The 24,604-nt window shown below is 41.7% G+C and overlaps 1 protein-coding gene across 3 annotated transcripts; it reads right to left on the bottom strand.

Moving 5' to 3' along the window:
• Positions 1-4,107: 4,107 nt before the first annotated feature.
• ATAD1 (ATPase family, AAA domain containing 1) lies at positions 4,108-24,152 on the bottom strand. 3 transcript variants are annotated; one of them, XM_015422660.1, is made up of 11 exons: positions 24,094-24,152; positions 23,665-23,761; positions 18,339-18,514; positions 17,707-17,805; positions 17,062-17,182; positions 13,416-13,616; positions 12,077-12,183; positions 8,575-8,664; positions 6,605-6,655; positions 5,073-5,206; positions 4,108-4,526 (listed from the first exon to the last, which is right to left on the bottom strand). In XM_015422660.1, the coding sequence occupies exons 3-11, from the start codon at positions 18,498-18,500 to the stop codon at positions 4,406-4,408; spliced, it is 1,086 nt and encodes a 361-aa protein (XP_015278146.1). In that variant the 5' UTR covers positions 18,501-18,514; positions 23,665-23,761; positions 24,094-24,152; the 3' UTR covers positions 4,108-4,405. The 3 variants fall into 3 exon arrangements, with proteins under 3 accessions (XP_015278146.1, XP_015278145.1, XP_015278148.1); XM_015422659.1 differs by lacking the exon at positions 23,665-23,761 and having other exon boundaries at positions 24,094-24,137; XM_015422662.1 differs by lacking the exons at positions 23,665-23,761; positions 24,094-24,152 and adding an exon at positions 23,762-23,775.
• Between the last annotated feature and the right edge of the window lie 452 nt (positions 24,153-24,604).

Below are 24,604 nucleotides of genomic sequence, written 5' to 3'. Positions count from 1 at the left end.
AATACAAAGACAGTTGGACCTCCTAAAGAGGCCAGATAGTTTATTTGTATTTCCCCATTTACACTTAGCTGTTGTGGTCATAATACATATCATTTTGTTTGATCCTAAAAACCATGTGGTGAAAAAGTAGCAGTAGCACACAGGGAAAAAAGCACAGTTGCAAATGTTTTGTTACAGCCTTGTAACATTTATGGCTTCACCTAGAATTTAAATGGAACCAAAACCCCATCACATTAGTCAAACCTCGTGGGGCCTCTTTGCTGTCTTCTACCATTGGCCACAGCTGTTAGTATTATTCTAGAAGAGTGGTCGTTGTGTTCTTGCGATCCAATGAATCTTGCTTTGTGCTAAAGCAGTAGCAGATGTCCTGACCTGGAGAGCCCAAGCTGGCCCGACCTCGGAAGCTAAGCAGGAGCTGCCCTGGTTAGTATTTGGATAGGAGACCTCCAAGGAAGTCCATGGCCTCTATACAGAGATAGGTGCTGGCAAACTACCTCTGAACATCTCTTGCCTTGAAAACCCTATGGGGTCACCATAAGCCAGTTGCCACTTGATGGCAAAAGAAAAGATACTTGATAACAGTGGAGGTTAGCCAGTGACAAAGAATTTGTTACTTCTATTTTACAGCCTGACCAAAGATTCTTAGGTAACATTCAGAGATCACTTTTAACCAGCTTAACACCAAGATGGGTATGAATTTGGTCTGTTGCTGGAATTGCACACCCACTTCACTTCTTCCTCCTTTTCCTTTTAGCACAGAGAACCCATGGCATACAAATACAGGCATTCAACTATAGTTAAGTTTCTACCACTCAAAGTGGGATTCTAAACCTGGATGAAGTTCTGGGTTAGAATCCTGGTTTGTGTGTATGGGACCAACTCCAGTTAACCTGTGCATCTGTATTTGTAGGCCATGGTGCTCCTGGATTCAACTATTACAGGTAAGTCTCTGCATGAAGAGGGGAGGGACAAGCACTGAGGTGCAAGAGCCCAGCAGCAAGTTAAGGATCGTATACATCACTAACATCAGTTACTTATTTTTTACTAATTTCATTCAACTTAAAACTGAGATCTGTATGCAGTCTTGATGAAGCCTTGTAGTCTAAGGCTAAAAGAAAAATGTTTTCCTACGGATATGCAGTTAAGGGTAGAGCACTAAAAAGAACAATTTTCATAATGGAGATGGATAAACCCAGGTTCACAAGAATACTGTTCGAAGGTCCATTTCAGACACAGTCCAGACGGGCAATCCTCAGTGTGATGGAGAACCAGGCAGACACATCGCACACACTAATGTATTCGTGTTGGAAGCTCCAAGCAAAGGGCTCCCCATCCTTTTAAGAGGGAAGAGCTGCAGAAACCAGACCTCCACACAGGGCATTAGCCTCCTGTTATGTACATGCACAGCGGAGAACAGAGGAGTGTGCCTGTCTCTCCAAGAACATCCTCTACTATGCAAAAAGGATTGCTAGCCAAGTAAGTAAGTACCTGAAATGAACTGGCAGGGCAACTAGAGAGATGGCCCATTTTCCCAGTTACATCAAGACAACGGATTTCAAGGCAAACCGATGAGCTTTGGAATGATTCTTCCAAAATGTACACAAGGAAGAATAATCCATATTATCAGGGTCATAAATTAGGCAGAACTGTTCGAGAAAGTGCTTGGTCACAGTAAAAAGGCAGCTGCTTCATAAAAAAAAGACAGAACATTCTCAGGATTCTGTTACTGGAAAACGATCAAAATTAAAACAGTACATGATATAACGGCACCTCATGAGAGTCCCAATTCATCCAAAGTTGGTTGCGCTTAGTTAGTTGCAGCTAACGGGTCATATTGATTCCAGCAGGACCTCAGCATGATGAACTTCCACCAGATCAAAATTTAAAACTGACTTCGGTGTCTAGGTTCTGAGTAGTAGATCAAGATGGGTACCCAGGTTAGTCTGTCTGGAGCAGCAGAAAAGAGTCCAGTAGCGCCTTAGGTATGGGCTCTCATGAGTCACTGCTCACTTCTTCAGATTCAGGTATCTGAAGAAGTGAGCAGTGACGCATGAAAGCTCATACCCTACCACAAATGTTGTTAGTCTTTAAGGCGCTACTGGACTCTTGCTCTTTTCTAGGTTCTGAGTGATCATTCTAAAAACAAACAAACAAGCAAACAAAGAGTGTACAGAAGAACTGGGTAAGGGCAGCAAAACAATAGGGTGCTCTTTTGGAGACTGCTTTCCCTATACACACAAAATGACAAATGACAGAGGTATGCATGAAAGATGATGATCAGGAAACCAAATAATGATACTCCTTTTGTAACATTGAACAGTGATTTCTATATTAAATCCAGATTATGTTCATGACAAATATATTCTTGAAACCTCATAAAGTGCAAGCTGTATCACAGCAAATAAGATTTTTTCAACATCATGACGATCAACTAGGGAGCTTGCTACCGGGGAGGGGGGGCATGGTTCCCGATGTGCTCGACTGCACACTGTAGGGCGCATGCAGCCATCCTATTCAGCATGGAGGCCAACGGAGAAGAGATCTCCATGGAATTTCCACACAGAGAGCAGAGGAAATGGGAGGAGAGAATTCAGCAGGGCACTGACTGAAATATCCTGATAACTGTCTGCCATTTATTTTTTCCTAAATGCTGAAAAGGCATTAATATGAGTTCAATGTATTATTTAAACTAGAAACGCTTATTTAAAATCTACATATTCTCATTTCAAAGCAGGGAAAAGGCTGGGCAAAAGCCAGTACATTTAGAAAGGAACACCAGATAGGGATTCTTCTCTGTCCCCTCTGCTTCCCGTTATTCAGACTTGGGACAGAAAGACAAACAGAAAAGAACACAAAGCATCCTTATGTGTAAACACTGCAACCATGGTATCCATGAACGTGGTTGATAAGTAAAAGGAACAGAACACGATCATCCTCTAGCTACATTCCTATGCACATCTACCACACTGGGACCTATTTCCGAATTATCATCCATAGCATTAAGACTGCCTGACGCTTCATTTGAATAAGGAGATAGAAGCATGTTTTTAACAATGGGCTCAGTTTCTGCCTTGTTATCCACATTCTTATTATTACCAGTGCATTAGAAAAAACAGCAGCCACAGGTTAAGATCCTAACATTCTGCTCAGCTAACCGTGGAGTCCTCTGGTGGGGAATGTTCCCTCCGTGCAGGAAGGAGGCTCTGCTCTTAGCTGAGTGGACTGGCAGAATCCAACTTTCAGTATTGTGAATATAATGACTAGCGGGATATTTTAATTAGTGCAGATGCATCTACCTGCTCACAATTTAGTATTGCAAGGTAAGTGGAGGGGAAAAAAGATTTAAAGGGATTTCTAAAACTAAACCTGAAATGTTCTATATCTCACCATTACACGTTTGTCATTGGGGGGGGGGAGATTTTATTGTTAAGTCCTATTAATCAGTGGAAGACCTATAGAGAACTACAGAAATGAGCAAAGTTGGGGGTGAAAGGAAGCAACCCAAGAGCTTACACCAGCAATACTATCATATTTTGTGTTGTGACCAGTGGCGTGTAAGTAGTAAGTGCTAAGGGAACTTTTAACAGCAAAAGTCCCCCAAGCATAGTATTCAACAGGAAATGATTCACAAAACTGAGGAACAGAAAGATAAATTACAGTGAAATGCAATTTTAGCAATCTTCTACTAGGAACAATTATGACAGTATAAAAAACTGGTAACAGGATTCTTTTTTAAAAAAAAAACAAAAACACGAGCCTTACATAAGTTTTCTACCTAAACTGATTGGCACCAGCAGATTCCATGAGTTAACAGAAAACAAGGAGTCTGATTTCCATTCCAGAAAAGTTATACCCAAAAGCAGAATCTGCTTTTACATTAAGGTAATGGACAAATATAGGTAAATGTATATTGAATCTTTTAATCCTCTGATTCAGTTTGATCCAGCAATTAAGTTAAAAAAAACAACAAAAAAAGGCTTTTCATATTCAAATTATCTACACATCATTATGTCTATATTTATAAAAACTGTGTGGATATATATATATTTACATATCATATACACACACACATTCATACATATATACATGAAGTCTGATTCCCCTTCCCCCTAGAAACCATGTGCCACACCAGAACCTACCAAAGGCTTTTTAAGGCTGCAATAATGAAACAGGACTTTGCTTTTGAGCTGGACTACATTCTTCCATGCCATGATCTATTACTGAGGCCATACCCAGTTCTGAAAGAGTACCAGATTTCAATAACTTAAATGTCAGAATATAAAAACAATTCCAGAAACACTTATTAAAAGGCTTCCAATCCATTTCTGCTACTTAAATCACATAGCAAGCCACTGAATGAGGCCACATTGGAACACACAGACGCACACACTCCCCTCCCTCAGCCTTAATCTAAACTAACATGCATTAGAACACTCTGGGTTGCTGCATCTTTTGACTTCCTCATCTTCTCAATTGCCCGGTGTAGATCTCTCTGTTGTACAGGCCGTATTTCATCATCTTCTTGGCTTTAAGCAAATAAACAAACAAACAAACAAGTAAAGTTAATTCAGGTTGCTGTATAAGAAATTTAAACAAAAGACACATGTCGAGGAAAAAACTTTACGCTGAGAAACAATAAAAAGCCTAAGCTGCTAAGTGTGTTTCAAATACAAAATATTCAAGCAACTTGTTCTTTGCTTCCAGTTTCCCAAACAGCTGCAGACATCCCTCGGTGCATGTGGAACAGAAAGAAGCACGACGGACATTCACTTCCTGTTCCCAGAGTATCTTCCTCTTATCTGAACTGACAAATTTCCACTCACCCTTCCCCTACAAGCAGAGAAATGTGTGCACTGCTGCCCTGTGCCAGGAGCACATGTATCTCACTACAAGAGTAGAGGGAGGTCATTCCCAGTTCCTCCTGTTTCATGCACACACACATATACACACATCCTTAAGATCTAAAGTTACTCTTGGCAAAATTCTCAAAATCTGTTTCTGTAACAAGGACCATCAGGAACAACCGCTGGGTATCAAATATTCTTACTGACACAGCAAAGCTAAAAAGGTACCTTTCTTCATAGGAGGAATTAACGTATTCCCTGACACAGAGGAGTGCAGCATCACGGCACATTTCTTTCAAGTCACTCCCAGAGAACCCGTCGGTTTCTCTAGCAACTTCAAGGAGATCTATGTGCCTGTCCACCTGTCAATGAACAAAAGCAACACAGATAAGGACAATGGCAGTATTTTCCTTTAAGCAGTAATGAACAGTCCAGACTGGAACAGAATCTAGGAATTTGATGCTATTGATTCTGTTCCAAGCTGAACTTTGAATTGGGGGGGGGGGCAATCCAGAAAAAGTTATGTTATTTCAGCCCAAGTGTTACCAGATAGACAGCATTAAAATACTGTAGGGACTGTAAAATGACTGCTCGAAAGCCAGTCGAATTTGACTCTAGGGGGCGGTGCTCATCTCAGTTCCCAAGCCAAAGAGTCAGCACTGTCTGAAGACTTTTCCATGGGCATGTGGCCGGCATGACTAAACGCTGAGGTGCACGGAATGCTGTTACCTTCCCACCAAAGTGGGACCTATTTACAATTTCTTGCTTTTGAACTGCTAGGTTGCCAGGAGATGGGGCCAGAGATGGGAGCTCACTCCATCACGCAGCACTCAGGTCTCGAACTGCCAAGCTACTGACCTTCCAGTCTGCAGCTCAGCGTCTTAACCTCTGAGCCACTGCGGCCCTATTAAAATACAAGGCTGGGATATAATGGCCTTTTCAAGAGCACTTTTCTACAAACAGGAAGCCCACAGCTCTAGCAGTGAAATAATACATAATAGTTCTAACTTATGCTGTACCAGAACCACACGTTAAGACCCAATCTACATGAGGCACTAGGAGTCCGTGAAACGATTCCTGATGCGTAACTTAGCAGCAAAAAGAAGTCTATTTGAGGGGGGGGGCTGCGCTGACAGGGACGAAAGCTGGGGATGTTCCAAAATTTTAGCTTGATACTTATACCCCGCTTCACTCCCCAGGGGTTGGTATCATTCTCTCTTCTTCCATGTTTTCCCCAAAAGAGCTACTCTATGAGGTAAGTTAGGCAGTGAGTGACCGGCCAAAGGTCACCAGATGATCTTCCATGGCAGTGTGGAGATGCAAACTTGGGTCTTCCAGCACCTAGCCTGACTCTTGAACCACTACACCAGGCTGGCAGTATGTGTGTGTGTGTGTAGTTAACTCTGTTATCCCAATCAAAGCCTCTCTTCTCCCCACCACCCACCTGCTTTTAAGTCCAACGGGGGTGGGAGGGGTGGGGGAAAGCCAGGCACAATATTTTGCCTTTTCCCCTCCACAGGGCTTAAAGCAGCACACGGGCAAAGGGAGCAGCAGTTTCGCATCAGAAAAGTGGCAGTGGGGTGAGACCGAACCCCCGCCTTCCCCAATGCACCACCTCGGTCCCCATCAGCCCCCACCAGCTGCTTTTCTCAGCTAGGTTATATATGAGGGGATCTAACCCAGTATTTCCCTGCATCACATCTTTTTTTGGCCCCAAGTCAGGCCATCCCTCTGTCCAATGGTTAGAACAATTAACTTACATTTTCGTTTTTCAAAATCAGTTTCAAGATTGCTTCTCTCTGCTTCAGTGCCTGCAATTTTTTTTTAAAGGGGGGCATTGTTATACAACAGGAACAATGTGACAACTTTCTCACACATTCATCTTTCTAGTATGAACTGAACTGCTCCTGAACAAAATTACACTGTTATACAGTTCCCATTCATGTCACTGAGGTTTCCACAGAGGCCATGAGAGAGGAATATGCTCTCTCTCTCTCCCTTGAAATCAAGAAACATACAGTCAGTTCTTGTAGATTTTCCAGGCTGTATGGCCGTGGTTTTGGCATTGTAGGACATACAATGCCAAGACTACGGCCATACAGCCCAGAAAATCTACAACAACTAATGAACTCCAGCCGTGAAAGTCAGTTCCTTGAGACAATATTGGCTGGATCCTGCAGATCTGTCCTGCCAAGGACAGTGCTTTCCCCCAGCTCAAAGAGCTTTCCCCTGATGAAAGACACTCTTTTGGCGGTGGTGGCGGCGGCAGCATCTCTAAACGGTCTGAGACCAGCGTATCTACAGGACCGCCTGTCCTGGTATACCCCCCAAAGAGTGTTGCACTCAGTGGGTAACAATTTACTGGTGATCCCTAGCCTGAAGAGTATTTGTCGTGTCCTCAACCAGCGCCAGGGCTTTTTTGGCCCTGGCTCCGGCCTGGTGGCACTCCCTGTCAAGTGAGACCCGGGCCCTGTGGAATTTGATGCACTTTCGCAGGGACTGTAAGTTGGAGATGTTCCACCAGGCCTATGGTTGAGGACGATAGTTCTGTCTGGGCTGACTTCCTTTCCCCTCATCCATCAAACTGTATGATATCTACTCCCCCATAGACTAGGGGCACTATGCTGTGCTTCTCCTTTATGTGGTCATCTTATTAGTGCTAGTAGTATTATTGTAAGAGTTGTTTTAATAGTTTTCATTTATGGAAACTGCTGTTATCCGTTCTGAGCCCTGTTGTACAGGGGAGGGAGGGCTATAAATCTAACAAAAAACCCTCTTACACCAGTGGAAGGCTCCTTGCACCCAAGGAGAGCCCTGCCATTAGCAGAGCACATCTGTGGGTTCTGGACCCATGCCTCTCATTTCCTCAGCACCATCCAAATATTCCCTCTTGCTGGAGAAAACATTGGTTGGGAGGGGTGCCCAGGGGCAGGCTTCAAGGAGGCTGAGCTGCCATTCCATTTAGCCAGACCAGAAATGTCAGTCAAGAAGCAGCAATAAACCATCCCCACACACAACAAAAACATGCTGACATTAATGGGCAAATGGGCAAAGTTGACACCTGCCCGTACACGTGCCTTCTCTCCATGGTGACCCCCCCGCCCCCACTGAGTGGAATGGTCTGCCTGAGGAGGTCAGGAAGGCTCCCACTCTCCCGACCTCCTGCAAACTATGCAAAACTGAATTATTCAAGAGGGCTTTTCTATGTGGGCAACAGGGCAGCACTCTACAAAAGAATTCATAAAGTTACTCGGACAATTTATTAGGGACTGTGGTCTACACTACTGTAAATAGTTTACTGTAAGTTGGATCCTAGTACATAATCGTGCATCATTTTATGTGTCACGTTAACACTTTTGCTTTGCTTCAGTTCTATAATGTAGAGCGCTGGTTGGTTCTACAAGCCATATCCTATTTTATTGTTTACGGAACGTCTGTCCTGTTGATTGTATCGACTTGCTCTGTGTAATCCACCTTGACTCCCAGTGAGAAAGGCGGACTATAAATAATGTAAATAAATAAACTGTGTCTTGCTACAGTGCCAGAATATCCTGGAAACAGTAAGAGAAAGGTTTCCTACAGGAGCTACGCTCAGGTCCCCGATTACAAAGGACAAAAAGGGGTGCTTATAGGCAACATTAGATAACCGAGAGACAGACTCTAATAGCTAGCATTCAGTACAGAGTACACAAGACAAAGAACACAATCCTGTTAATCTTTAATGACTTACAGGTTGGTTGATATGGAATCTCGTAGGCATTCTTCTCATAATGGCTGAATCAAGATCCTGAGGGCGATTGGTAGCTCCCATCACTATCACCTGGAGATTTATCACAATTGGAAGTGAGGTCAAACAAAGACTGCAATTGCCTCTCTTGAGAGATTTAACTGTGCCCTATGGGCTAAGTTCCGGGACTGCATGGCTCCTTTGGAGCCATTAAACAAATCACCAGTCTTCAGCTCTGAGCTGCAACTGGGGGGAAAGCATGGATGAAATGTAGAGAAACACTTGGTGTTGCATCAAAATGTCAGCCTCCTGCAAATTTTGAGACAAAAATCAACGTTCTCAGACATCTAGTTTAGCCCCATTAAAGCATTTCTTACACATAAGTAAGATGAGGACAGTAAATCTTGTAACTTTTTTGGTTTAAAGTATGGGGTTCCCCCCCACAAGTGTGGTTCCCCCCCCTTTTAGGGTAAGAATTAGCACAATCTGGAATATCCTTGGCAATTCCTCCCAGATGTTTTAGTTCAAATGATTTGAAAGCCCTCACAGTACTATAAGCCAAAATGGACCAGTAACCTCCAGAACTAAACCACTACCATGTTATGATAGAAACTAGGGATGGCTATAAACCGGACCAGGAACCACATTTTTCCACAGACTAGGGCCTTGTTCGTAGTTTGTTTGCCTGGTCCGTGCCCTCCTACTTTCCACAGACTGCCCAAGGTTTTCAGGTGTTCATTTGGTCCATGAGCAAAGTCAACTCAGGAGGCATTTAAATGAACTCTTGAGTCCACTTCCTCACTGTGGCGCCACAGTGGCACAATGCAAGGGAGCTCAGCAGGCATTTAAATGCCGTCTGAGTTGACTTCCGCATGGCATCGCCACAGCGGCAGTGGGCTTCCAAGGGCCATTTGAAGGGACATGTTCTCTTTAAATAGCTGTTGTAAGCTCCCTCCATCATTGACCTCACGAACTTGTTCATAAAAATGGGAAAGTTCGTGAAAGTTTGTGGTCCATGATTACTCATGAACCTCCTTTTTTTTTGGTCTGTGCCCATCCCCAATACAGACTAATTTACTATACACCACCTTAAGAAACTGTTAATGAATTGCAGTCTCATAGACATCTTCTACCTCAAAATTAATCTGCATGGTACTATATACATCCATTTTTATTCAGACCCTAGCTTTATTGTTTTGATTGTCACAAAAACATACAGTTGCCATGAATTTTCAAAGGTGTACATGATATGAGAGACATGAAATGTTAACACAGAAGAGGAATGAAATTCTTATATCATCCACATTGTTAATAAAATCATATTTAGTTACTGCAGACTGTCTTTCCAAAATCCTGCCCTTAGTGAATTTTTAAAGAACTCCTATGATGTTTATTCAAGTTCATTTATAAAAACTGGACATTTGTCAAAGATTGTTTCTTAAATCTTTGTTTTGAACTTTGCCCCATAAACGCCATTGTCTTAGGACAGCTTCACAACTTAAAACAGCTTTCCTACACGGACATAATCTCTGCATAGAAAAAAATGTGTCCTTGATAACATGAAGCACGTTAGGAACACAGAAGCTGTATGATCTGCACATTTAGTGTGACATATGCGCATGTCTGATCTGTATTAACTTCCTCTGCATGGGAAAAGTGTAATGTACAAAGCAACCCTGGGATTCAGTTTTTAAAGCATTCCTCAGCTATTTTAGAGCAACACCGCCACCTAGAGATGTAAAGAAACAGTGCCAGAGATTCTTCACACAAAGTTCTGTGCAGGGGTGTGAACATATAAACCACTGCCTTCTCAATTCTATGCACTGGAACATTACGTAGGGGGAAATCAAGGAAGACAACATGTTTAAAGTAGTAGACACTGCACAGAATCAGCTATTAGCTTTCATTTCTAAGGTGAAAGGTGGCATCCATGTACTGAATAGGCAGAGACTAAGACAAGCCCAGATTTGTTCCTGCTAAACATCCCATATACCATGAAGAATTTCTAAGGTGGTTATGACTCTCGCTTCTCTTTCGCAGCCTGATTTCCTACAAATGTGCAGCCAAGCTTTGTCTTACGTGTCTCCAGTTAAGATTAAGTAGAAGCTACACTGTCTGACTTCTATATTGCATCTACTGCTACTAGGTTGTCCAGGGGGCTTTGCTTTCGGATTTAAAACGACTGCATTTTGATGCCAATCTCCAGCAGCCACATATCAGATATAACCCGTCTATTACATCTGCTAGGGCTATTATCAAAAGCAACCAGTATTTTATTCTTTTTCCTTGACTGCAATCTACTGTTCCTCATGCTTTGTTAATGAACCCAATCTGTTTAAGTAAATCTTATCTGGAGGAATTCTACCAGACATTATCTCAACTCCAAGTAAATGATTTAGATCTCTCAACCAAGTTACTAAGAAAAATCATGCTAATTGTTCAGATGAATTGGGAGGTTAGTGGAGAGAAACAGGGAGAGTTCTACCGAGGTAACCCAGTAAGATCCCCTCTCCCCCATAAGAGTCCTTTTGCTCTCTAATCCTGTAAATGGTGCCAGCTACTGATTTTTATTTTATGGTGAATTTAATCCCAGCCATAAAGCTGGAGCAAACAGACACCCATCTAATCCAGTTTATCAAAAAATCTCTTGGCATGTTAGCTTTAGGGAGGGGCGGTGGCATTAAAGACTTTGCAAAGAGTCCTGAGGCACCTTAAGTAAATTAGTCCATTAATGGGGTATTACAAGCCATTGATAGTGGGGGCAAAGAATTAGGTCTCCAAATATACATGAATATATAATCACATTAAAAACGGGGAGTCTTGCTATCACTAGACTCTGTTGGACAGACGAGCTTTAGCATGTGAGTTGTAGTTCTTTTTCTCCCAGTGACAAACTCACTTACGGCCTCCTCTTTTCCCTCCCTTCCTCCAACTTCTGCAATTTCTTGACAATCACAATAGCCGGTAGTTGTGAGACAACATCTTAAGATGTTTCATTGGGAATGCACTGGAAATGCTGATCTCAACTGCCAAGCTTCTCTACAATTTCTCTAGCTCGGCAAAGTCTTTCCAATAATGAAGAAGTAAAAGAATATCCTGCTAAATATAAAAGAAGGCACAATTTCTCCCCCAAATGGGCATCTATAGAAGGGAGTGGGTCCACACTGTGTCACTATTCTTGCCCTAGAGGCCTCCCTATGCAGCTTTTCCATTTGTCAGACTGAACCTTCGTGTACTGTCGAAGCCATGTTTTTGAGTCAAATATCAGCTGAGGACCAAACAAAAGAAACTATTGCTAGTAGCAGAACACTAGTACACCTGCATTTAGCATTTCCTTATTCTGGCATTTAAATTTCCAGCCTTAATATGCTTTCTCTCTCTGCATTTAATGGAAATTTATGCCACTGAAACTTCCTACAACAGGGATCGTATTGAGTAAGCACTCTATGATCGCCTCTTAAACAAAGAAAACCCTTATTTCCTGGCAGTGAAACACTGTACCTACTTGACAATTGTAGTCAGTGTCCAGACCATCCCAGAGACTCATGAACTGAGCCTTCATCATAGCTGTGGCTTCGTGATCAGAACTGGAACGGCTTCGCAGGAACGAATCTGAGTTTTGAAGGATATTTCAATTTAAAAAATTATGGACTACCAGGAATGGCAGTTCCAGAATTCACTTAAGTATTCATCACCTTCCCAGATACAGTGACCTCACTCTTAACATATTATATTAAAATTATTCAGACGACATACAAGGAAAGTGCCATTTCAGCAGCTCCCAAGTCACAATACATCTGAAATGGAGGAGACCTCTGAACTGGTACAGCAGAGGTGGGAAGAGGGTAATCTGCAGCCACAAGCATACTACTGGCCATTTTCCAGCCAAGCATACAGTAGCTGCTGGTTGCCAGAATTCTCACAAAGGAGGCTGGATTAGGTGAACCTGATCCTAACCAACTTTGAACTCTAGCCAAGGGGATGATACCACATTAACCAGTGCAGATTATGAAATATTGCATGGACAGCCTTCTTGCCTATGATCGTGGCCATGTGTTTCCACATGTTAGATATGTAAGATTAACCTCACCGAGGTAACTTAGGCCATACTAAGAATGAGGATCCCAATATATTTACAAAGTAGCACAATACCCAATTGCCTATGTTCTTCACCACCCATAAAACTGCTCTTTATGAGAATAAGTTACATGAACTACTCTGAAAAATAAAGTGTGCAAAAGTGCTATGCAAATTAACAGATATTGTACCAATTTGGTCCAGACGTGGAAGTACTTTCCTGTACCATATGCTAGGCATATAAAGTTTGACCTTCAGACAAGTGTAATGTTTTATTTCAATACCAGAGTAATGCTTTATATGGTTAATGCTGGTTGTTTTCATAGCGCTGAAACATATTTAAAGTGAGCAATATTTTTAAAAGGTAGAAGGTGCAGAACATATCAGGATAATTTTGAACACCCACTGGGGGGTTTCCTAACCGATATACACAAAACTAGACTGGAAGAGGATGAGCAAGAACTCTTGCCCCCACGCTTCCGAAAAAAGAGATGAGGGCATTCATATTATTTTTACGACACGAAATGCAATGCTAAAAATACTAAGGACTGGTAAAAGAGCTTTTGTACTTCTTGAGGGTAAACTGTGCTATCAAACAATTTCTTAATTTTCAAAGCAATCTAAATTTGTGACTTTAAAATAATATATAAAAACATATCCCCCCACACTGATTATTATATAGGACACGTTTGCCCACATTTTTAAAAAAAGATTTAATGCAACATTTTCCTATGGCTACATGTAACGTATTGTATGTATTATTTTACCTATTTCATCAATAAAGATGATGGAAGGTTGAAGCTTTATGGCGAGGGAAAAAACAGCAGCTGCCAGCTTCTGAGACTCCCCATACCATTTGTCTGTCAGCGTTGAGGGCTGAAGATTAATAAATCGACAGCCTGCTTCCTTTGCTGTAGCTTTGGCAATCAAGGTTTTACCACAGCCCGGAGGCCCATAGAGAAGAACTCCTGAAAAGCAACACATTGTTATCAGTCTAGTTCACATTCTGGTGTGAAGGAGATAGCACTCCCCCTCCAGCCACATCTAAATATTAATAAGACTAAGCACATAATGGTCCTTAAACACAACAATTGTTTTGCGACTCGCATCCCGCTTTCATACTGAATTAATCCTAAGCATTTCCTTTTAGTTTAGGAAATCATCACCTATCAAAACACAACATATCACCTTTTTCAAGGTTATATGAAGAGTGCAATGATGGCAGAGGAAAAGACACTGGGAAGGCAAAAATGTGACACAGAACTTCTCAACAAGGAAAAAAAACTTTTGATATTAAGCAGCCCAACCCAAAAATATATTTACTTGGGACACAAGTTCCATTAAACTCCAAGGGACTGAATGCCAAGTGCATGTGAAGACTTTGTTTCATCTATGCTCATGAAATGGAGCTCTGAATTCTTATTTTGGTAAAGAAAGTTTTAAAAAATTTAATGTAATAAAAGTTCAGAGCATGTCTGTGCTAGAGAGGTAACATTTTTTGAAAAATGCAATATTAGTAACTTTTACAGATTGAAAGTCACTTTGTTACTTTGGGAACATAAAATGCAGTGTGCATAAATTGTTTTGACATAAAAGTATCCAGTTTGATATGTTGGAAGTACAGGTTATTCAGAAAATAATAAACTGAATTTACTTTCTTTTTTTTTAACAAATGGAACTACAAGGTCTTGAAATGTAAAGAACACCTGAACTATAAGGAACCTCTTTTGCCAGTTTATGAGAGCAGGCAACCCCCCCCAAAAAAACCCCACCCAATAAAAACCAAAGAAACCATCAACATAACAAAACTAAGAACATTCTTTTATCTCCTCTAATCTTCCTACTCTCCTCCACAGTACTGAGAGGACAGAAACAGATAAAGTGGGCACAAAATCTAGGCCACAACATAGAATTAGACCAGTGGTCGCAAATTTGGAAAAGAAACTAAAAAATCACAAGCACAACAGATCCACAGATGGTACGTCACCCCTGATATCTTGTCAAAAATTGACCCAAAATGCCCTAATACCTGTAGGAAATGTCAAACTAAAGTAGGGTCTTTCTTCCATATGTGGTGGCAATGCGAAAAAGCAAAGAAGTTTTGGGCATGGATACACGAAATAATTTTTAAAAACTCTAAAAACCTTCTATTCCCTTTACCCCAGAAATATCCCTGTTGACTATAATATCAGACAGATGTGAAAAAAATTATTTATATTTTATATTACACGTGGTTACCTCTGCTAGAATACTATATGATAAACACTGAAAGAGAACAGAATTTCCAACTAAAAGTGAAATTGTGACGTCCTCCTTATTGGGGAGGACTAGTTTCACTTTAAAAGTGTTCTGTATTTTGTTTAACTGGGTAGAATCTGCTGCCACCAGGAAATTTTAAGGATTTCCAAACCTTTATGCTTTTACTTTTGCTTACTGGTTTGGTAGACCGAGTTCAAGGCTCACGAGGAACTATGTGTTCCTGGGAAGTATGTCATTCAGAGCTGGTATAAACTTTGATAAAAGAGGATTTATTGAAACAAATACTAAATAAGAGGGTGGTACAATGTAACTAGTAATGTGTAAATGATGAACAATTGCTTTGGTATCACACACAATCTTCTCCCTCACTGACAGGGATCTTTTCATGTAACTTTGTAACACTTGTCTATCTCAATGCCATATGTGTTCACTGTTTCTCTCCCGTTTGTTATGACCTTCAGACTTTCCTTTAACTGGTGGTCACTTAAACTTTACTGTTTCCTATACATTCAACTTTCAGCTTTCTCTCTGTCTCACTGAACAACCGCAGCTGTCAGTTTATAACTGCTTCAACACAGAACTGCTTGTCTAACTGAACATCAACTGTCAACATCTAACTGAAACTACTAACTGACTCACATACTCATCCAACCAGATTCACTTCCAAAACCCCTCCCCCCTCTCTGTCAACCAGCAATCATACCACACTTGCCTCTCTCAACCACTCTAGTCTATCTACCACAGCCATGCAACCAAACTTTTAAAGAGACACACACACACAAAAACAAGGAATCGTTACAGAAATTATTAACAAAATACTGGAAATAGCAGAAATTGATACAACTTTCGTTATTCTTGAAAAATCAAACAGAAGAGGTATTTGAGAATACTTGGTCAAAATTTTATACTTGGATTGGAAACTATGACAACTTAAAAGCGTCATACAAATAAAACTTGAAAAAAGATATTTATAAAACCCTATTGTCCTGTAAAAATGATATAAATAGGTAATGAATAATGTAGATAAGGCAAAACTATTAGATACGATTTGAAATGTTTACCCCATGTTTTATATTCATGTTTGTTTGTCTTTGTATATGTAATAAAGAAATAACTTTAAAAAAAGAAACAGATCCATCAACTATACCAACAAGATGAAGCCCACTAGCAAAAGGAAACAAACCTTTTTCCTTCTCTCGTGACAACTGCATGGCCCCAAAAGACAGAAATTCATCTACTCTTGCATTTGGAGAATTGTATCCTCAGTGTTTTCTCAGTATTTGAATTGTATTCCAGCATTTGCTTATCCTTAGTGTACAGGAATTGCAATGATTTGATACTTTACATAGTCTTACATAACAATCTTCATGCTACATAGTTTTTAGAATACTGAAGGACTGCATATATGAACACCTTGCCATCAAAATGTTATTTATCATTGTAAAAGAAAATATTCGATAATCTATTTTTTCCCAATTTTACCGGAAAAACACGGCTTCAGGGGAAAAGGGGGGGGGACAGGTTTCCCCCCAATTTTTCTGTTTTTTCCCCCGGGCCTCCACAACTCTAGTCTGGACAACCCCAGTTCAAACACTCCCACAAGTTCACCTGGAGCAGAAAAAAGAATGATGGAAAAGAAGCAGATGGTCCTTCCCCTTCCCCATACAGACAGCCCTCCGTTTGAGCTGAGCACTTCATATGAATGGCTGATTGCACAATTCACATGATCTTTCCCTGCTCCCCCCCCCTTGAGTGGGAAAGCTTGGAATGGGTCAATGTTGTTTTTTTATTGATGCAATCTGCTATGGGGGCCATGGCTCAGTGGTAGAGCATCTATTTGACAATGATAAGGTCCCAGGTTCAATCCCTGATATATCCGACCAGGAGGGTCAGGTACTAGTGTTGTGAAGACCTCTACCTGGGACTTTGGAGAGTCATTACCAGTCAAAGTAGACAATACCAACCTTGATGAACCAATGGTCTGATTCAGTATAAGGCAGGTTCATACATTCAAAAATATGTTTGGTCACCCAACAAACCTCACGTGGAGGAGTGAGAAATCAAACCCAGTTCTCCAGATTAGAGTACACCACTCATAACCACTACACCATGCTAGCTCTCAAAAAAAGTGATCTAGGACATTTCCATCCTTACCTTTTGGTGGCTGTAAAAGTCTGGAGTTCTGAAACAAATGTTTCTTCTTGATTGGCAAAATGACAGTATCCTTCAGGTCTGTAATAACGTCATCTAAACCTGCAATATCACTCCACGTTACCTGAGGCACAAATATAGTGTTAAGAAAAATGCACAGCCATTATTGGGCCATTGTCTCAAATCCCCAAAGAAGCTCTATTTTGAACTCTTTGAAGCTGATGGCCAAAGATGTAATTACACAAATGTAGATGTAATACATAAGAGAAACTGAGCTACTCTGAGACATACATGCACACACACACAGAAAAGAGAGGCTGTATTATATTAGAAATTCATGCTGATTTTAAAGATGACAGTTTTCAAGGTACACGTGTACTCTACAATTGGCCCTGAGGAAAAGTCTTCTCTACCTGTTTTTGTTCCAAGGTACACCCAACATAATTTCCTAGCAGAAAGTTATTCTGAACAACAAGACTCCTGATCTTGGCAACTTAGGAAGCTGTTATGTGATTCTCAATTTATTAAAGTGCAATTCCTACAAGAACAATTGCAGCTACGTGTACCAAGCTTTATCCAAAATACTATACTGTTCCCCCCGCACCATTTCTTTACATTGTGGCAAAAATGGACTAAAGAGACTCTTACATGCATGCTGAGAGGGTCTACCAGGTGTGCAGCGATGCTCATTTCATACTCTGTAAGCTTCACATTTTTTACACCTATTTGCTTCATTAACTTTTCTGCCTGTAAAGAAAAAAAGCATACAGTGACAACCGCCTGTTCTTTAAAAAACTGCTGTTATGTGGGAAATGTGAATATTCAGTAAATTTCAAATAAATACTTCTAAGAATGGAATCCCAATATTTGGGCTTGTTTGCACATGGATTCTCTCTTCCCCCTTTATAAATGAAAGTGTGGATGTCTTGTTACAGATACAAGAGATTAAATAAGCAAAACCAGTTTACTGTCTCAGATCGCTATCCTAAGGAGCTAAACTGGGGCTTTGTCAGAGGAGGAGTGAGTTAGGAAACATCCTAAGCATTCTCAGCCAAGGGTCCCAGTCTTAATTTCCTCCAGTCCAATGGGAGGAAAGCAGAAACCATGCTTCCTCACACAGCTTTCTGCCTTCACAGTCATGACTAGCTTAGGATTCCAAGTAACTCTGCAACCAATCACAGCTGCAGTAGTTTACAAGCACATAATTATCTTTTTTCTATCCCCAATGATGTTTTGAATACAGTTTGGTGTTACAGAAGAAAAAAATTGTCTGCTCCTACCTGTTTCTGAGCTTCCACTTTTTGTTTCCTGGTTGGATCGATTGCATCTACCATCCATTTGATGGTGAAATAGGTCACAGCGCCAAATATTGTCAACCGGAAAATTAAGCCAACAACTTCATTCCGGCTCAATGGGCGAGAAAAGGCTTCAGCATGTACCATTTTGACTGTTACGCCTATGCAGAAAGAAAAAAGGTTACAGACTGACATATGATTTTAGAAAGCTGTTAATAACTGTCTCTTTGAGGCACAATGTTAGATAAAGATTTACAACTACTATGTTCTGGCGGTCAGTGCAGGGAACGGCAAAGAAATCAATCACCAACTTGCTTCTCCTCAGCCCTTCCTACTCCAACCTCTATGGAACAGGCAAAAGGTTTGACAGATGCACCTGGCACTACTACTATTATTATTATTTTATTGCATTTATACCCCGCCCTCCCCACGAACTGTGCCGGGTCTTTATATCCACATAGCCTCTGAAATGGTTTCAATCCATTGCAAACATATGCCAACATTACATTATTATATCCAATTCTGTGCCATAGAGTATGAATCAAAAAACCCACACAATGGAGCCAGAGAATGAAAGGGAAGTTTATTCTAGGAACCTGAGGGAAACCCACCAGACCCTAAAAACAAAACAGTGAGAGCTTAAAACCATCCCATATAATAAGACACAATGCCAGCAGCTTTAACCAATGAATGCCCACTGAGATCTCATGAGACTATGTTCTGAGATCTCTGTAGCCATTTTAGATTGCTAAGCAACCGCAATATAGCCAAGCCTCGGTCAGTGAGTGGTAGGAAAGAGAGAGGGAGCAAGGGTCAACTGGGAGGCCAGGACAACTCCATCACAACCCCTGAGCCCTGGCCATGGCCACTGGATGCCTCACTACTGTGCAACTCACCCAGGCCGAGCGGGCACCAGCAGCATGCATGCCCTAATGTTGGCCGCCCTGAGCCCGTTCACGGGGAGGGCGGCCTAGGAATCAGAAAAAAATAAAAATAAATAAAACTCACCCAGACAATTCACTACTGGGCGTGACTCACCCTTGCAGCAGCCACCGTATTTATTTATTAATTAAATTTGTTAATCGCCCAAGCCTTGCGATGCAGGGCTCTGGGCAATGTACAACATTCATAAAAACGTCAAGATAAAATGGTTAAAACATTAGTAAGAGATTTCAAGAAAATATATGGCGTATACTAACGACTGCTGGCCACTTCGTGGGCAGAGGACAGGAGAGCAAAGCATACATGGAAAACAACTGGAACGAAAAAGGTGCCAGATATGCTGGAAACTACTGCTGCCCTCAACCAAAGGCCTGGCAGAACATCTCTGCCTTACAGGCCCTGAGGGAATGCATATGGTTCCCAGAGCCCTGATGGTATTTGGCAGAGAGTTCCACCAGGTTGGGGCCAGGACCAAAAAGGCCCTGGCCCTGGTCGAGGACAGCTGGATAGCTTTAGGGCCAGGTACCACCAGCAAGAAACTTGATACCTAAGGAACCTGCTACCACGCAACTTGTTCTTGACCAGATTTTTCCTTCAGAGAAGCTATCTGGGGAGGGAACGAGGAAAAGCTGAAGATTGGGGATGGCAGATAAAGGTAGGTTGGTGGGTGGTCTCAACAGAAGGAAGCAGGAGAAGGAGAGAGACTATGGGGGCTGGCATGGAAAGAGAAAATAGTGTGTGGAGAGGAATACAGGGGGAAATGAAACACCACCTGCAAGTTCCTATGAAGGGCTCTAAGCCGCCCTGAGCCTACGGGGAGGGCGGGATAAAAATCTAAATAATAAATAAATAAATAAATAAACCTAAACGGAGCTCCAGGTCAGTCTCTCATGCACAGAAATGGAGAAAGCACTAGCAGAATAAAGACCAGCAGAATCAAAGAAGAGAGCTGGCTAGAAAGACATCCACAGTGGGGCTGCTCTCACCCTCCCATTTCTTCCGCCATGCGCCTGCTGAAGTCACCAAAGGATGCATCTGCCCCAGGTCAGCCCATAGCCTGATGCAAAGGAATGGCATGACCAGAGATAAGCATACAATGATCAGCCTGTCATCTGGGTTAAATGTCAGATCTGCAATCAGGAATTATTATTCTATGGGCAACATATTTCACAGCTCTGAAACCCCTCCCTCCCTCCCAGCTGATCTGGACAATTATTATTATTATTCAATACAACGGTTTATTATTATCCGAGATCAGGAATCTGTCTCGTCAACATGTTTATAATCGTGTATTCTGAAGTAGTGTGAATCATTCACATATGGAGCACAACTCCTTATGATCAAATACAGCTCCTAATCTTAACTCAAAACTAAGTTTGTGCTAGCTAAACATAAGTTTTTAATCACTGACTAGGAACATGTGTCATTTTCTCCCCTTCAACTGTTGCTTTATTTACTATAAGCAGAAGTTCTAACACTAAAAATAGCTTTGTCAATTAAGAGTGTTTTTTCCCCCTGAACAGCCTCACAGGCCATCAAGAATATTGAGGAAAGAATTAATTTTAAAGAATCCTTCTGTTATTTTTACAAATCAGTTTTAGAGACTGAAGGCAGCCGGGGGGGGGGGGGCTTTTTAAAACTATTACAAATGAAAATTTGGGGGAGCACTGAGAGAAGCTTCAATATTTTTCTCTTTCAGAACATGCTATATTAAGACAAGGTATTAATCACACAAAACATGTACTATGGAGATTGTCACGCATGACAATCTACAGCATTAAAGACTGCAGATGTATTCAATTTAGCAAATGTCTATTGTTTATATGTAAATAATTCTGTCCACCACTAACAAGCAATAGTCTACTCAGTAGTTTTATCCTGCCCTTCCTCCAATGAGCTCAGGTGGCACACATCAGTCCCTGCTCTTCCATTTCATCCTCACAACAACCCTGTGAGGTAGGTTAAGATGAGAGAGAGAGAACATCTCTATAGAACAGCTCAATGTTATCAAGTTTAACTTTATAACCAATCATGTCACTGGTCCTACTGTATGAGACTTCTTCTGTCCAAATACTACACTTCCCTTTGTTTACCACAATCTTTGTGTTTATATTTTCAACTTTTAGTTATTTGCTGCCTGAGAGGTAGAAGAGAATAAGGTACATGCTCTAAGGTATCACAGAATAGAGAAATCTGCCGCTCTGTTTCTAATACTGGCTATTTTGTACAGTTTTGCTTGGAGAAATCCAAGGTATTTCTGCTTTAAAGCAACAAGACAATTTTAGTGTTGATGAGAAAGTTATTATATTGCATATATTTTAATTCTCCACCAAATTGGCATTTTTTTCTTCTAAGGGCTTCAACATTTTAAGAAATTGTACATCTCTAATCAGCCTACCAACTGAACCTATCTGTAAGGTTTGGTTTAGATATAACACCAAACTGTGGTTTGGCAGTATATTAGTGACTCTGGAAACTCTCTGGCTTGTTCACACAATCCCTCCTTCCCGATTTACAGCAATACACAGTTTGGCACTACATGCAAACTTATATCAAGTATCTAAGAGAAATCTCATGAAGCAATTAGAGAATGAAAAAGTCATATATAAAGATTGCCAGATATTCAACTGAGTGCTTGATAAGCCCTCTTCTTGTGACCTGAAGTTTGTCAGAATTGCAGTCCTTGTGCCTCACAAGGAATGCCAGCCACGTACTGCAGTTGCTTAGCAAAGTCACTGTTCTTGTAGCCCAGTGATGGCAAACCTTTTAGAGACCAAGTGCCCAAACTGCAACCCAAAACCCACTTATTTATCGCAAAGTGCCAACACGGCAATTTAACCTAAATACTGAGGTTTTAGTTTAGAAAAAAAACCTCATACATTAACATAAGATGATCCAAACAAAGTAAGGAAAGCAATCCCAAATGCTTTCATTTACTTTGGCAGAGAATTCCACACTTTAATGACTGTCTGGGCCTGGCTGGGGCAATGGCACGCGTGCCCACAGAGAGGGCTCTGAGTGCCGCCTCTGGCATGTGTGCCATAGGTTCGCCACCACTGTGCCTATTTGAGGTTGCAAAAATAAGGTTTATCAAGCACCCAGTATATTGCATACATTCCTAATATCCTGAAGTCCTGATATACAACTTCTGTAGACAATATGGGTTCCTATTTCTTTCACTAGCTGCTTTATGAGATTCCTCTTATATACTTGTTTTAATGGGTAAAATCAAACTACTATCAAGTCTGCAGCAATTGCTTACAATTTTTATTTTGTGATGGCTCTGACTTTATACACAGATAACCATCTATAGTCTCTCTTCAGCTGAAAGTACAATGCTTGAACAACCACTTATGAAATCTAGAGAAGAAGGGATGTAGGCAGGATTTAACATGTGGTTAGAAGCTATGGGGCCACATGGTCAGAGCTGCTGTTATGTAGTTAGTGATCTAATTCCACCCATGTACAAAAGGAAATCACTTTAGTACTGTTCTATTCAGTACAAATCTAACCTCTCACTGCATTTGCTCACATTAATCCCTCCCTACTGCTAGGTTGTGAGGTAAATCTACATTCTTGTACTTTCAGTACAATCCTGTACTTTCAGTACAAATCTGTAAATACAAGGAGAGTTCTTCCAGTCTGAGATGGCAGAAGTCTCATGCTTCAGTTTTGCTTCAGTTTTCCTTATTCACAGTATGCTTATGCTTACTGGTGTCAGGTCATGATTCTCACAAACTGCTATATAAACAGAATCAACTGCAGTGGGATTGCTGCAATTTGTATGGACTGGATACATGGAAGAACAGAACCCAATCCTGGTTCAAGACAGTGCATGTTTCATACACATAGATAGAGTGCATACCCACAAAAGAACTTCTTTGATGTATGCAGGGCTTTTAAAAAAAAAAGGTGCAGGGACTCTCAAGAGGGAAATGAGGTTTTCAATCTGTATACTGAAAACTCATGAACTTTTAAACATTTTAAAAAGAATTTTGTCAAAGAGGTTCCAGAACGCCGTTCCTGTGCAATTCCCCCAGAAAAAAAAAAGCCCTGGATGTATGTAATGTATCAACACAACTCGATCTTGAAAAGAAAACCATAAGAAAGGCCTACCTCAAGTAATGACAAACTGAGAAAAGGCACCACACTGCTCTTAAAACAGACAGTTGTGGAGGGAACCAAGAAGTCTCCTGTGTTCCGTTTGCCATTAACTTACAAGGTGACTCTCAGACAAGCCACGTTCAGTCTCAGCTTGAGTCTCTCACCCCCAACGGAAAACACCAACCCACCTTACATGTATATGCAACCATTACAACAAAATATCACTTCAACACTATTAGCAGGCAAGGAATACCAGCATACTTACAAAGAGAGGTTCTGTGGAAGATTTGGGGAGGAAAGCGAAAAGCACAACGTGAGCCTTTAACCTTGCTCGAAAGAGGGACGCGTATGACCTTTCTTACCTTTGGTGGGAAAAGGAGAGGAGAACTGCGACTGACAGAGAAGTGAGGGGGGGGGGTTTACAGAGATTCAGTTTCCCAAGTTGCCCCAGGCCACACGGTTGTGAGCCCCGTGCAAAGGGCCGCGCGGGAACACACTGGCACTCAGGCCGCCCTGCACGCACCACATGAGCTCCGGCGGGGAATGTGAAAGCGAAAGAGGCCGCTGCCGGGGAATGCCGCCCGGTGACCTTCTCCCTCTTCCTGCACCCCCAGGAAAGGAAGGCCTCAAGAGCCGGCTGCGCTCTTTGTGAACAGAGCGGTGCCGGGGGAGAGGAACAGTTGCGGATACTCACCCCGACACGGCTGTAGGAGCAACCGGAAAGAAAAAGGAAGCGGCTTCAGGAACAACCCCCAGCAGGCCTCGTCGCTCGCTCGTCCTTTCCTAGGGCCGCGCGTGAATTCTTTCCCCCGCAGCCACGGAGCCCTGGCACCAAGGTTCCGCTTTCGCCGGAGACTCAGAGCGGCCTCGGCCTTTGCAGCTATTGCATTCGCGAACCCTCGGGCGTGGAGGACTGTTCTTGAGGAAAGGGCATAGACGCTCACACACAGAGAGCCCAGTTCCGAGCATGTTTACTGAGATCTAATAAGCCCCACTGAGTTTCATGCAATGACTCCCGACCTCACCCGACCAGTGTATTTACGCTGTGTCGCACTCTCCCGTGCAGCTTTACTGTGGTCAATGGCAGGTACTCGTAACGGCAATCCTTAGCATACTGATTTAGGAGTAGATTGAGGTATAGCCATGTTGGTCTGGAGGAGCAGGAAAAAGTTCGAGTCCACTGGCACCTTTAAGGCCAACCAAGT

The sequence above is a fragment of the Gekko japonicus genome, unplaced genomic scaffold, assembly GCF_001447785.1.
Source record: "Gekko japonicus isolate JY-2015 unplaced genomic scaffold, Gekko_japonicus_V1.1 scaffold2125, whole genome shotgun sequence".
NCBI lineage: Eukaryota > Metazoa > Chordata > Lepidosauria > Squamata > Gekkonidae > Gekko > Gekko japonicus.
Note: the sequence above shows the minus strand (reverse complement) of the source record. Positions and strands in the feature narration are given on the sequence as shown.